At 51.8% G+C, this 14,854-nt stretch overlaps 2 protein-coding genes across 2 annotated transcripts; both read right to left on the minus strand.

The window, feature by feature from the left end:
- Positions 1-6,782, minus strand: EV422DRAFT_606397 (uncharacterized protein; the record flags this gene model as incomplete). Its single annotated transcript, XM_053073797.1, has 5 exons — positions 1-159; positions 376-5,120; positions 5,208-5,481; positions 5,553-5,678; positions 5,757-6,782. 5 exons carry the CDS (start codon positions 6,780-6,782, stop codon positions 1-3), a joined length of 6,330 nt encoding a protein of 2,109 aa, XP_052922145.1.
- A 3,109-nt stretch (positions 6,783-9,891) lies between these two features.
- EV422DRAFT_622853 (Josephin-domain-containing protein) lies at positions 9,892-13,755 on the minus strand (the record flags this gene model as incomplete). The annotated part of the gene is made up of 4 exons (XM_053074189.1): positions 13,661-13,755; positions 13,254-13,619; positions 10,215-12,034; positions 9,892-10,152 (listed from the first exon to the last, which is right to left on the minus strand). The coding sequence occupies exons 2-4, from the start codon at positions 13,594-13,596 to the stop codon at positions 9,892-9,894; spliced, it is 2,424 nt and encodes an 807-aa protein (XP_052922146.1). The 5' UTR covers positions 13,597-13,619; positions 13,661-13,755.
- Between the last annotated feature and the right edge of the window lie 1,099 nt (positions 13,756-14,854).

The following is a 14,854-nucleotide window of genomic DNA, read 5'->3' on the forward strand; positions in this document are numbered from 1 at the left end:
CTACGGTCTATCGAAGATGGCCGCCGGCGACTCGACATTCTCTGGTGTGATGCCAAGGGCCTTTGCCGCATCCCGCTTTGTTTCCGCAATCGCTCTCCCCATTGTGAAATTCAGATTACTATGGGGGGCATTCTCATCTCGGTCCGCTTCCTTCCTGCCCTTACTGCACTCAACACGTGAGCATCGAAACTTCCGGCTCCATCCCAGTCGTCCAGCCATCCGTTCACAATCACAACAAGCTTGTGTACTCCATGCTTCACTTGGGTGCACGACTTGCCCACCTCGAATTGTCTTCCGGTGCTTCAAAGTGTTCCGAAGACCAGCGTGCTGGAGCGTGGTAAGAATCTGCTTGTTCATCCGGCTCAACTGGCCCACCTTTCGCTTGAGTAGGTTCGGTACATCAAATGCCGGGAGGATGACAATGTCAAACCTCTCTAAAAAATTGACCGTATGTAGATGTAGGCGGTCGATCTTGCGCCGAAGACGATCACGAATATCCTGAATTGCCTTGTCCTCAGATGTGCACGTAGTAGCCCGGAGCTCCTGCTTTCTGACTGGGATCGCCCATTCGAGTTGGTGGATGCGACATTTGAGGTCTTCACCAATGTCATCATCCTGGGAAGGCGGTGGTGGATTCCCCCAAGCGATGCATTCTTGAGCATGCATGATCCACTGTTTTTTTGCAACAAGAGCCACTTCAGCCCGTGCGCACTTGATCTCGTCCAGATTCTCCAATTTCTTCCCAATAGCCGCCTCCATTTTCATTATCTTCCGGAGCTTGGGTGTGATGTATGTGGCAGATGGATGACCGAATTGAAATATATCGCCGTTGGATGCGTACCCAACCATGAACTTCTTGATGCCTGGGTCGATGGAGATCATGGTACTGAGCCCCGGGATCGAGCCCCACACTGTCCGTTGCTCAGCCCGCTTTACAAAGATGCTCCACGTCGGTTGTACGTCGTTAAGCTCGGGTGGGTCAAAACTTGGGTCATATTTCCAGCGGACAAAGTTTCTTTTTTGTTCCATGGCCGCATGTGCCCGTCGATAGACTTCCTTGTATTGCACGCGTTTTTTCGAGGATGGCTTTGGCATTGTTCTTTGAGGATGTGATTGGTATTGCGATGGAACGGTAGGTTTCGCAGGTGTTGCCGGGGTGATGATTCGAGCCGGGGTGATGATTCGATGCATCGGAAGGGTGGCTCTCCAGCATCCTTGCTTATTGAGAAACAGACTCAGTTCACCCCACTCGCAGTCGATGTCTGCTCCTCGGAAAGCACCACTCAGCGCACTTGCATGCGGGAAGGGTAGCACATATCCGCATCGCTTGAAGGTGATCATATACTCAGGTGACCGGATTTCGTAAATCGTTAACTTGCGCTTGATGGCATTGTCACGCAAGCTTTCCTTGTGCTTCAGAGTTGCCCGGCCGTCCTCCAGTTCATCGTCCTCATCCTTCCTTTTCTTGATGATGAGATCAATATCTCGACCCTTGACTACCATCTTTGTGAACTTCCAGTCACGGAAAGGATAATAAAGAGCTGTGGATGTCCCAGTAAAAAAGTGCTTGCCGTATAATCGACCAATGACATGTTCCGGATCGGCAAGCTTTTTGGTCGTCGTAATGAACCCACTGACGTGTCCACGGAGGGTGGCCCATGTGCGTGTGGCATCATTTGAACGAATCCTCGTACCGATGAAATCTAGTCCACTCCGCTGTGTGGTCATGACCTTGAGCTCATCCACACTCAAAACACATTCCGTCTTTAATTTGTCAAGCAAGCTGACAGAGACCCGCTCCGCAGCGCATTTTGCCTTTGCGTCGGCAATCCTCTGATCCTTTGCCAAAGCTCGGCTGGGATGTAAAGCCCAGACAACGGACTGTAGCAGAAAAGCAATGGCATTGCACATTTCAAAGTATTCCTTCTGTGGATCCGCTTCATCCGCTAGGCCCTCCTTATGCGGTCGGGATCCATGCGTAGATGCTTCTAGAACACGCTCAAAAAGTTCAGCCGCAATCGCTCCCGCATTGGTCGGGCCGTGGCATGTCCCTTCAGTTATCGTCCTGTGAGTTGGGCTTGGTCGGGACAGAATAAACCTCGTTGCTATCTTTTGTTCGTGTGTCATCTGGAATGAAATGCGGTGTGATCGTAGTGCGGTGTTGTTCTGAAGTATCCTCAAAGATAATGAGAGTCTACAGGTTGGGGAGCTCGGGTCAGGGTCTGCGTCAGAAGAAGGCTTGGTGGCTAACTCGAGTAACCCGTCTGCGGCTCTCTTCTCATCTACGTCGTGAAGAACAACATCCTCATCCGCTAGCGAGACTTCGACACGTGGATGATTCTTCGATGTAGGTTCGACGGCGATGATTGCCTTTCTTTGGGATGCCAGAGTTCTGAAACGCTCGCCCTTTCGCTCCAGACGCCCTTTGTCAGTCTCGCGGGTTACATTCTTTGCTTTCTCGAGTTCACTGATGGTTTTTGCGTTTGATATCTTCTTTGCGTCGTGTTTCACCGTTTCGTCCGTCCAGTGTAGTACATCAACCAACCACGCGAGCAACATTTCACATATGAATGTTTTTTCCATGACCTTACTTGGTGGGCGAGTAATTGTCCAGAACTCCATGCGTTCAATGTCAGCGTCCGCCTCCGTAATAATGAGGTAGGCCGGGCAATTTGTCAGATCTTCAATGTCCATCTCGCTGAAGGATCGTACCTGCAGCCATCCGTGCTGCTCCAACATGGTTTGACACTGTGGATCACGGTGTGCGACCAACAGCGACATGTGAAGTACGGTGTTGAACCCCCCCTGATTTCCCCCACTGCATTTCTTTGTCAGTGTACGCATCCGCTCCCCAAGAAACATGAGCCGATCGGCATCGTCTACCCCATCTTCTTGATCCCATCGCAGTAGTGCATCAAGAACCATTCGTTGGTTCGCTTCCGGTCGTCCAAATGCCCGCACTATATCCTCTATGGTGGTCTCCGTTGACATCACGTAGATGGCATGGTTTGCGTGAAGCGCGTTCAGTGCCGCCTGCAAGATCATTGTCCGTCCTCCCACCAATAGCTGCGAGCCCGTGGTAGATGGCCGAACAACGCCCTCTTTCGATACATGTACGACCTCGCTGAAATTTTGGTGAGTGTCCAGAAACGCCATGACGTTTGTGAGTCCATTGAAGAGACGAATTGTGGCTGCATGTAGGAATGCAGCCAATCTGTTAAATGACTCCACCTCCTTCAACCGCGCGCATGCCACCTCGCTGGTGTAAGCGGTGTCGTCCTTGCGCATGCCAATGGCGGCCTTGCTCCGTGGTTCCTGTCCTGGTACAATTGGCAATGCCTTGACATCCACGGGAGCGGAGATTGACCGGCAGTAGAATCCTTCATCCGCAAACCGACTGCCAATCTCCCCAACAGCACGTAGACGTGCCTGTCCGCGCTTCAAGTGAAGGACTTCTTCCGTTGTGAGCTCAGCACTCTCTGTGGCTTCGTGGTTTGATCGATTTCGAAAAGCCTTGCGGCATAACGTCACATCCGACGACTTCATCAACTCCACAATCTCTTGTCTTTTTGGGATCCTTCTTCCCGAGACGAGTTGTGATTTCCAGTATTTTCGGGGTCCGGGAAAGTAAGGGGCTATCTCAAGTGGTATGAGAGAATCAAGCACAAGCTCCTGCCAGGTTCCCCACACGCGTCCAACTCTAAAGTGCCACTTGATGTGTTCGTACAAGCGGTCGTAGATCTCAAGATCAAGCCCATTGGCAGTCCAGCTTGGGATCAGTCCAAGAATCCTCGCTTGCAGCTCCGTGAATGTCCGTACAATCAATGCCATGTACCGCCGTTGTGTAGTCTCATCCGCAAACTCTGACCCTTTCCCCTTGATGCTATTAGGTTTGAAGTTTTTCAGAATACCATCAATGTGCATAACATCGGGCATCTGTCGTCCGAGGAGGGCTGGGTGGAAGAGGGAGATCACTTGAATAGCCCCAAATGATGCCGTATCCACTGAGTGCTCTGGTAGTGCGGTTTGGCCATCAAAATAGTAGTTTTGACCAAAGTAGTACGCAACGGACTTTCCATAGGTCACGATCATTTTGACGTCCAGCCCTGCTATTTTGCATAGTTGCAGTGACACGTCATTGAGTGCCATTATGACCTCTGGTATGACGGATGGGATTGGGTCATTGTTGCCCGCGGTCGTTGGAGACGTGTCCTCATGCTGTGAGGCTATTCCTTTGCCACTGCCGCGTTTTCTGCCGCTCCCACGTGAGCGATGGAAGCTTAGGGCCGGTGCATCCTGTCCAGCGCCATCCCCATTGCTGGGAGTGTATACGTAGCCCGCGTACTTGGAAAAATAGTGTACCGAGTTTTCCTGAGCAAACGTGACGCGGTTGGGATGGGTTATAGTCTTATGAGGAGCGGGGCCATTTCCAAGAGCGGCGAAGCTGTTGCCACTTGGTGATGTGGATGTGGATGTGGATGTGGATGTGGATGTGGATGTGGATGTGGATGTGGATGTGGATGTGGACGTAGATGTTGATGTGGATGTAGATGTCGAGGTAGATGTTGATGTGGAGGTAGATGTGGATGTAGATGTCGAGGTAGATGTCGAGGTAGATGCGCTTGAAGATGACGGAATTGTTGAATCACAGGTGCTTGTCGTGCCATTTGAGGAGGTGCTAGTTGAGGTAGATGTGGATGTCGATGTGCTTGTCGACGTGCTTGTCGATGTGCTAGTTGATGTGCTAGTCGAGGTGCTTGTCGATGTGCTGGAACCGGAGGATGGGCCATTTGCCACTGCCATTCGTTGAGATTTCCTAACACTGGCGGAAAACGGGATAGGAAGTTCTCCCATTTCCATATCACACTGTCGTTCCAGCACTTCGTCATCGACGGTCGCAGTGGTTTTTCCATTTTTGGCCTTCTCTTTAGCCTTTCCCTTAGCCTTCCCTGTAATTGATTCAGGGGGTACCCGCTGAAGCGCACTGCAGTACCAAGCCTGCTCCAGTACCAAGTGCACCGCGTGATCTCCAGCAGGTTCCGGCAGATCCGCGTATTTCACTGCATTGATGAAGTTCCCCATGAACCGTCCAGTGAACGACTGTCCATTGAACCCATAAACTGCATTGATTGGACACATTAGCATCTCAACTACAGTCGGGAGCTTGGGTTGCCCGGGGATGTCAAGTCTCAGGCGGTTCACTTTACACAATGTCACTGCAAACGGGAATGGGAAACCAAGGTATGATTCAATGAGATCACAGGCGTCCTCGATGGACTCTGCGCTAAGCAGCCGCTCCTGCAGTGTTTGAAGCGGTCCCATCGAGCCGCGGTCTTTGATGAATTTCCAGAAAAGCTCGGCGTGTTTCTGGCAATCGGGTGCCGAAGGGACCAGGCCTTCCCCATCCAAGCATTGGAGAAGCCCGCCGTCCGCTACAAACATATCAAGGTTTGACGAATTGATGTCATAGATCCTGGAAACCTAATAGTGTAGTAAGAACGGTCAGGGTAAGCATTTCATTCGTTGACACCGGAAGAATGACAATGCCAAACCTCAGGCTCAGCAAGTACGGGTACGCTAAAAGCTCTGGCCTGTGCCAAGGTTTCCCTCTTCTTGGCACCACGCTCGCGGTTGAGCTTGTTCTTTCTCTCACGCCTAATCCGCTTCATCAGCGCCTCCTAGAAAGCAGATGTCAGTTCATCGTCGCCGACATGCCATATGTGATATATAATGATGCATTACTTCATGTGACTTACCGGTGATTCAATGCCAAGCGCATTGGACGATGCTCTGACAGACGAGTTAGAATCGGCCCGGTCGTCGGATATACTGGAGGCATTCCCATCCGGGGACTGCGTTGAATCAGATTCGGTGTACGTGCTGGATTCCGACTCCGACTCTGACTTGGATTCAGACATGGTCAAGAGCTTAACCGCTTGACGTCCTTTGGATTTGGCACGTCGAATAAGTTTGGATGGATGCGCTGTAGTGTGTGGCACAGACGGACTATCATCCATTCTGCGCTTCCGTCCCTTTCCCCCTCCGCTACTCTCATCCATTCTGCGCTTCCGTCCCTTGACCCCTCCGCTACTCTCCTCCGTGCGTCGTTTGCCTCTCTTTGGAGCGATATCCTCGTCCGAGCTGATTTGGAGTGGACGCTTTGGGGGCGTTTTGGCAGGCTTCTTTGCCAGACGCGCGGATCGGCATTGAGGTAGAACTGGTCGGAACCCATCATCGATGCTGTCCAGGGATCTGATGGGTTCTCTGGTATGGTCATTGATGAGTACTTCATAGTGTTTACCACTGAGCACAAGGTAGTACGTAGGCCAACCCGTGGCGGGTGTAGGGTACATGGGATTTGGCTCGTAGTGCGTCAGACAATACCTGCCCCCCACTGAGTTGAGGGTGAACACTCCAAATTGCACATGGTAAAGGTTGGCGAGAGCGGCTAGAGTGAACCCATCCCCCCACTGGCGATCCTCACTCATGGTGGAGAGAAAGGTTACAAAGTCGATAGGTGCATCCACCGCACTGAATGCGGTGTGATCGTCGTCGTTGTTGCGCTGCTCAAGGTAGGACTCCAGATAGAGGGTGTCGTATCCTAACTTCTCCATGTCAATGCGCATGTGTGTAATGAGTGCCCATCTAACTTCGCCGTGTTGGTTCTGATCACCGTGCATGCAGTGGGCAACCGCGCGGAATTGGCAGTTCCCATCCGCCTCTATGTCAGCGACATCCGTATCAGGCGGTAGTGGAACTCCACGTGCGTTTCGGTTTGACATGTCGAGCAAGGTGGTCCTGTTGACCAGAGGCAGATGGATTAGGATCTCGCGAGTTTCGATGAGGCTGTCGAAAACTCCATGCCGTTCATGGACATGGGGTTCAACGAGCTCCCACCCACCGCAGCGACAAAGGCGATGGCATATTCACCTGAATTGAACGATGCGATCCGCGTCTATGCCTAGATCCAGTAGGTGTGCGGTGTTGAAAGTCCAAGTGAGGGAGGGAGTATGGAGCGAAAAGAAAGGCGACACTGGATATTCGACAGCTCGGCGGAGTATGTACAGTACATACTGTACAGACAGTACGTGACTGCGTTTGTCTCGCGTTGGCCCTAACCCTAACACTACGTAACCCTAACCCTTCACAAGCGTTTGCCCACTGGATCTGGAGGCGTGAGAATCGGACTTTCCAAGGGAACGAGGGAACCGGACTTTTTCTTCAGGATCCTTCCAAACGGGTATAAAGGCAAGCCAGCGCTGACATTTCCACTGCACGCATAACCTACATACTACCGACCGCTTCAACTTCAAGGTAACAGGATCCACATTCTCACTCCCAATCCCTACCCGATCCATGCCCGCTCACTCACACGCTCTCTCTCTCGCTCTCTTGGGATCAGAACCTCGGGCATACCTCCACGCCGTGCATCCACACCTGGAAGGAAGGAACAGACCGTAACACTATAGGTGAGAATTAGAAGCCGCACACATTACCAAAACCGATACTCTCGCGCTCTTACGCGCTCTCGACTTCCGCAATCGCTTGAGGTGTAGCCTGGATTTGGGCACTCGCGGTACGCTCTCTCCACTCCCGCAATCGCTTGAGGTGTAGCCTGGATTTGGGCACTCTTGGGTCCTATTGTACTCTGGACGAGGAACGTAGTCCTCTAGAGTCTATGGACGAGGAGGAGGTTGCTTAGTAAGCTCTCTCTATTTTCTTCTCGAGTGACAGTATAAATAACAGATTACTGTGCGTATAGCTAACGCATGACTGAAGGCTACGGTGGGGAGGGATGGGATGGTCCACCTCCAGCGCATTTAGGAGTCAATGTCCAGGGAAACCCGTAAAACCTTTAAATAGTTGTTGATTGCGCCGTGGAAGGCGATGGATTGAGCGGCGAATGCGGCGTGAGGAGGAGGTGCTTGATCGCGCCGTAAAGGGCGATGTTGATAAATAAACCGGTTTGTGCGGCGAATGCGGCGTCGGAGGAGGTGCTTAGTGCGGTGGGTAGTGAGGTGGGATACTAAGCAACCTCCTCCTCGTCCATAGACCGTTTTCGAGTCCGTTATCCTCATCATCATTCTCCGGTGCGAACGGGAGGTGACGACGTTTGGTTGTGCGCTTCTCGGCTGCTTGAATGTCGCGAAGGGATGGCAGCGGTTGGCTCATGGCGATGAACACCGGCTGCGTGTCCGGTTTAGGATGGTCTTTTGAAGCCGCGGGCGAGGAGGAAGTTCGCCGGGCTTCAGCGCGAGGACAACGGGCGCCTTTTTGGCATGAATTGCGTCGAGGCGGTGTTTGGGGATGGGGATGTATGTACTTGCCGTCGAAGTAGTTTTCAGAAGCGCCATCTAGACGCCCGCCGTCATATGGGGTGGGTCTGAAGGGTTCTCGCGGCGGATTCGATTACCGCCTTCCTCGCGAAGAAACTTAGAGGTAGGGTTAGCACTCCGCGCAAGGTAACCCTTGCGAAGGTAACCGGCTGTGATGAGAACCTCACAATGTATTCAGTTGTAGAAAAACGTAACTATCGAGGTCACAAGGACGAAGTCCGACGACAAAGAGTAGGGTTATTGTGAGAGAAGCACGTCCCTAACCCTAATCCCATCCCTAACCCTACCCTTGCTCTATAACCCTAACTTCCTATCCCTAACCCTACCCCATGCATCCACGTGACATTACAGTAGTTTATTGTGTACAACCCTACCTGTCGGGTTGGAGCCCTTGCTTCCTTTCTTCGTTCTTCATCCTGCATAGAGCTGGAGACGTTGACAATAGATACATCATCGAGCTTTCTCTTACAGTTATGCAACTAATATATGGGCACGGTTAGGGTTAGGGTTAGGGTTAGGGTTACGTTACACCTTCAAGGGTTACGTTACACCTTCATATGTATGTATGTATGTACAGCTGCGCGTCGTCGGCAAACGCCTTTTTCTTCCAGTATCTTTTCAAGGTCAAGGCCAAGATTCCATGGCCCATTCCCAGGTGATCCCATGGCCCATCCCCAGGTACATACTGGTGCAGGCAGAAGATATAACAGCCTTCCGCGCGGAATTATCACACTTATTGTTCTCGCAGAAGCTTCCCCACTTTGCCATTCGGCTCAAGCTATGAAGCTATGAAGCTATGAATAAGTGGAAACGAGACAACAAAGAGAACGCGGCGGCCATGGCGGGAGGTTGGTGTCCGCAGTTCAGGACTTCCTTTGTTCTGAAGTGTTCCGGCGGCTCTGTTTCTCGGTTAGTCAGATGTTCGACAAGGTGGACCCGGGCATGGCAAAAGAATACCGGGAAGCGTTGAAACGGATGGCACCCGCACACAGAGGATTTTGGGCATCAAATCCTTGCCAAAAGACTTTCGCAATGGTTGTGCTTGTCATCAACGAGTACGTTCTCAAGCATCGTGACCTGAAGGAGGCCAAAAACGGATGATGTGCTGTCGTGTGCCTCTGCAGGTGCCTCCGCGACTTCAAAGACGGTGGTGAATTCTGTCTTCCCGGTCTGGGGTTGCGTATTCCTGTTCGGTCTGGGGTTGCATATTCCTGTTCCTGTACCCGGGGGCTCCTTTCGACGGAATGGAGAGATTCAATGCCTGCAGTGTGAGCATATCGCTCGGCGCTACTTGCGCTAGAAGTTTCCGACGTGAAATCCCAAACTTTTCTGATTTAAAACATAACTACGTATACAAATATTGCAAAAAATGATGAAGAGAGGATAGGCAGACTGAGATCTACAATGAATGAATGTGCAAACGGGAATGCGAACATGCAAACGGCAGAAAATAGAGGGATTATGCTAGGGAAACGGACACTAAGGAACTAGAAGGAAAATGAACGAACAAGGTGAATGAAAATGATTACGCCGCAACAGATGACGCCGCACCGATTTATGCAGCCCCTGTCGAACTGGATCCACCAGCTCCACCCGCACCGGAACCAGAAGGACCGGCCGCAGAACCTGAACCAGAAGGACCGGCCGCAGCGGAACCAGAAGGACCGGCCGCAGCGGAACCAGAAGGACCGGCTGAAGGACCAGCCCCGCCCGCAGTCGCTCCACCATCACCAGTCGCCGCCCGGTGAAGAGGCAAGTTTCCACGAACCGCAAAGATGCTGAATCCGTTCCACAGAAGTTGTTGGAGAAGCGCGCTCTGTGGATATGCTCAATAAGTATATCCCCTTTGAGTATACGCCCAACATAAAGAACCCTTACCATGTAGGCAGTTTCAACTTGCTCAGGAGCCCTCGCGGTTGAATCCAAAATGTACCATACGCCCTCGAAGCGACGAAAAGCCACCCAGTGGTGGTTCTGATGGACGATGAAGGCCTCTTCCTCTTGAGCCAAGTCGCGGGCGCCGTTCACAAGGTCATTTTGAAGCTGCGTAACCGAGATATTTTCACGGCGCAACGCGAGTTCCAAGACATCAATGGCATAATTGCCATCGGGAGACCACAAGGAATTCGCTGGAAGCCCGTCAGCCGCTTCCAAATGCACTCCAAGTGCATTCATAGCGGCCTGGTTGTAACGATGCCGCTGCAGAAGATTGTTGACAACGTGCATCCCACACAAGAGCTTATGTTGGTGCTCATGGTATATACCGTCATGCACCGTCATACGCACACCGTCCACCGTTGTGAACACCTTCTTCTGCCTCTTGCGAGGTCTTTCTTCTTCAACCGAGTCATCCTCCGCTCGCTGCTTGCCTTTGTCCTTGTCCTTGCCCTTTTGCTGCTCTTTGCGTTTGCGCTTGCGTTCCTTCCTCTCCTTTTCCTTCTCCTTCTCCTTCTCCTTCCCCTTGTCCTTCTCCTTCTCCTTCCCCTTGTCCTTCCCCTTGTCCTTCCCCTTCTCCCTCTTCTTCTCCTTCCGTCGCTTTTGCCTTTCGAGGTACGTCTCAATTGGCGGTTCAGCAGGAAGATTGGCGGGGACTGGCAAATTACCAGTCTTGTCTGCGATCTTTATGAACTCGCTATTCCCGCCCTTACATTTCCTCATATGTCGCTTGAGTCGACCGTAGAAACCCCTCTTGAGCTGTTTCTTGCTGATTTTCGATGGAGCCATATCGCGCGTGCTTTCGTGTATGAAACCGCAGCGTTTGCACTTCCACTTATGATCCCGATGGGCATCGTTGACCGCCGGAAGTTTCGAGTGGGACAATGGGACCGTGATCCCAGTCATAGCTTTCACTTTGTTGGTGAGTTTGAGAAAGCGATTCGAATGCAAATGGCGTCTTGTCTTGTCCTTATCCATCACCGTCTTCTTCTTTTTTCCGATGAGGAGATAGGCGTGTAGTAAGTGATGAAGGAGGACCGCGAGGAGTTGGGACCGTTTGATTGATGGATTATTCATTGATTTGTTGATGTTGATGTAAAAACCGGTCTTTTTCCGCTTGTCCCCCTGTTTCGCCTTGCTCCGCTCGAAACCTGATGTAGCCATGCTCTTGCTTAGCTTCCTCCAACGGATCTTGATTTTGTCCCGTACACGATCACGTCCAAAGAGATACTCATAAAACTTCCCGAACTGCTTCTCGAGGTCGGCAGTATTGAAGTCTTTCGTGTCAATCGGGTCAAGCCACTCGAGTTCGGGGTTGTTTGCGTGCTCGCGGCTTGACACCCAGAGATCTCTAGCCGTCTCTTTGATGTCGTGGAGGAGTTTTGCGGACTGCTCTGCATTTACTTTATCCCGTTCCTCTTTGTCGGTTTTGGGGTTATCCTCCCAATCCTTCTCCTCCTCTTCATCCTCCGATCCTGACCCCTCTTGAGAGTCGTCTTCGTCAGTCTCGCTGTCGCTGTCACTGCTGTCAATCTCACTGCTGGAGTCGGAGCCTTTCTCGGATTCTTCATCGGAGTCTTTCCCCGAGCCTTCTTCATCAGCATCTTCCTCGGACCCTTCTTCGTGGGTTTCGTTCTCCGAGCCCTCCCCATGGGATTCTTTGTGCGAGCGACCGTCGTCGTCGCTACCGCTCCCGCTGCTGTCACTTTCGTGGCTGCTCATACTGGCGCCTGAGGTTCCGGGTGTAGTCTGTGCACCAGCTGCTGTATATGGTCCGGGAAGGTCAGATGCCACTAACGAGAATAGCAAGACGGGCTGTCAGAATGTCACCCACACGTACCTGCCGTTTTAGACTCGTCGGAAATGAGGAGCTCAGCTCAAGTCAAGTTTTGAGCGGTAATAGCTATACGACGAGCTTCGGTTGCTTTGGAGCACCTACGAGGCCGATGCAGGAGAGAAGTCGGCAATTAGGACGTTAGTTGTAGGAATGGAGCTGTCGAAAAATGGCCAACGACACTCCCGCCTTTGCGCCTCGGGAAGGCAAAGGTGACAGAGCGGCTTCGCTTCCTTGTCAACCACTCACCGCACTACTCACAGTGCTTGAACTGGGGTAAATGGGCTGCTTACTTGGCGACAAGATGTGCAGATTGCACTTATACAGTACAGTACATGCACAGCGAGTGCATGCGTAGGGGAGAAATAGGAAGGAGGGGGGCGTCTTGAATAACGCGAGGCAGTTGGGCGACGACGCGTCGAATTGGACGCATTCAGATACAGGTACTGCACTGTATGTACTGTATGTACTGTACCTATACAGTACTGTACTGTACAAGTATGTGAACATAAACGCGTCCGAGCTTGGCCGGCCACCTGCCCCAGCAATGAGGAGTCGCGCACGCACTCGTGTATCTAACCCTAAGAGATGATGGAACTCGTCTCCTATTCCTACACATGCATTACCTTTCTACTACCATGGAATAGCCCGCTCTCTCTCTTCGACGGACTTCCGTGCGCCTAGAAAAGGGAACGGGTGGAGCAAAGTTCCGGAAGTTCGTCATCGAGCAAGGAGAAGATGGCAAACTCCGCTTGTATGCCGAGAAGCGTGTGCGAATGCGAACTGCACCCCAGAGAACAGGATCGATAGATAGTCGCATTGAATATGCTCTCACGGCAATTGTGGTGGTTTAATATTTTCAATATATCCACATTCACCCCAAAAAACAAATACACGAGGTTTATGCCAGATACTACTCCCTATACCGCATCGAGCGGTCTAACTGATACTACGCCCTATACCGCATCGAGCGGTCTAAACCCCAACGTAAGCGAACCCCAACGTAAGCGAACCCCAACGTAAGCGAACCCCAACCTAAGCGAACCCCAACCTAAGCGAACCCCGTAAAGACTTGGACATTGCACAAACACTCGGATGTTCCACATGCATTGATTATTCGCCCTCCCTTTCGACATCTTCCCCCTTACTGTTGCTTTCTCCCTCACGACGCTCGTCACCCTCACGTGATTCCTGTTCTTCCTCAAAGCTGTATGCTTCCTGTTCTTCCTCAAAGCTGTCCTCGTTGTCGCTGCGTTGTCGCTGGAACATTTCCCCATCGTCGCTCATGCTGTCATCATTCTCATCTGCACAGATATCGTGATGGTCGCCGTAATCTAGCTCTGGGGCAAACTCAGGGTCAAACTCATCCGGGGTTGCGTTATCTGTGGGGTGGGTATCCAAATCCTTGTTGTCGATCGGCGGTTCCAGAGGTGCTTTCTGTTCCTGACGTTCCTTTTCCATCGTGCGGATTGTTTCTGGCGCTACAGACATAGTTGAGGGATTGGACAGAAGTTGCTTGTTAACGTGCAGTTGCAGGGGACTTGTGAGGAAAGTGGCTGGGGAGCAGGTCTCGGGGAAATTCCGGATTAGGGGTTTAGAGTGATCTGTTTTAGGTAGTGTGAGGGATTGCCGCGGGGTGAGGGATTGCTGTTGTTACCTGGAGGTGGTCTGGGGGTGTATTGTACAGAGGTGCTCGCAATTGCGTTGGGAAGGAAGGGGGTTGGAAAGCAGGTTGGGAAGGAAGGAACGGTTCCTTGCGCGGAGTGCTAACCCTACCTCTGAGTTTTTTCGCGAGGAAGGCCGGTGTTAGGGAACCGTGCCCTAACCCTAACCCTAACCCTAACCTGGTGTTAGGGAACCCTAACCCTAACTATAACCCTAACCATAACCCTAACCATGTGAGGATCCTTCCAAACAGCCCATCCCGGCCTCTGGCCCATCCCGGCCCATCCCGGATGAGACGGAACCCGTATTATTATGGCGTGAAACTGGTTGCCATAATTTATTGCAAACATTGGCAATTGATTTGACTGGTGCGGCCCATCCCGGACATATGTATTGCAACCACTAACCGGGGCAACAGGTTGTTGTCGCAATTGTTTGCCGTGTTCGTGGACAGCAACAACCCATCCCGCACATTGTACCTCCTATATGAAGTACTATTACATACAGTACCAGCCTCAAGCCTCAAGAATCCGTATTGTAATGGCACGGACTCCTATACATACAGTATAAGCCCAGGAGTGGGTAAAACCGTAGAGTCTGAGGAGGACCGTGCACCCATGCAATCGATGGCAACCACGCGGACGGATGAAACGGCTGCCCCAAATGCCCAATCAACCCATCCCGTGTGCAGCGGCTCAATTTGAGTTCAAGCCTCTCAAGCGTTGGTTCTAGCGGCTCCGGGAAGAGCGCCCATCGCACGCCCCCCAAGGATGTGGCACTCCCGGCAAGGATATCGCACACCCCGCAAGGATATAAAAGGAGGGCACCATCGGCTCCCCCCAGTTGTCTCGTCGGGAACAAACAACGCTTCTGTCTTAACAAGAGTCCTTTTGCATATCCAACACGGCATCGAGCCGTGGTCAGGTAGGTAACTTAACCCGTCTTCTGCATTTGATGTGGTTTTACCGTCAGCCAGCTGTGTGTTAATACGAGACTTTCGACCAACTACGTAGTTCCCACGCCTTCAAGTCGTCAGCCAACAGCTGAGAGCGAGTTTGAAGGAATGATGAGTGGAACGCACGCC

Source organism: Fimicolochytrium jonesii (genome assembly GCF_025526975.1).
Source record: "Fimicolochytrium jonesii strain JEL569 chromosome Unknown EV422scaffold_30, whole genome shotgun sequence".
NCBI classification, from domain to species: domain Eukaryota; kingdom Fungi; phylum Chytridiomycota; class Chytridiomycetes; order Spizellomycetales; family Powellomycetaceae; genus Fimicolochytrium; species Fimicolochytrium jonesii.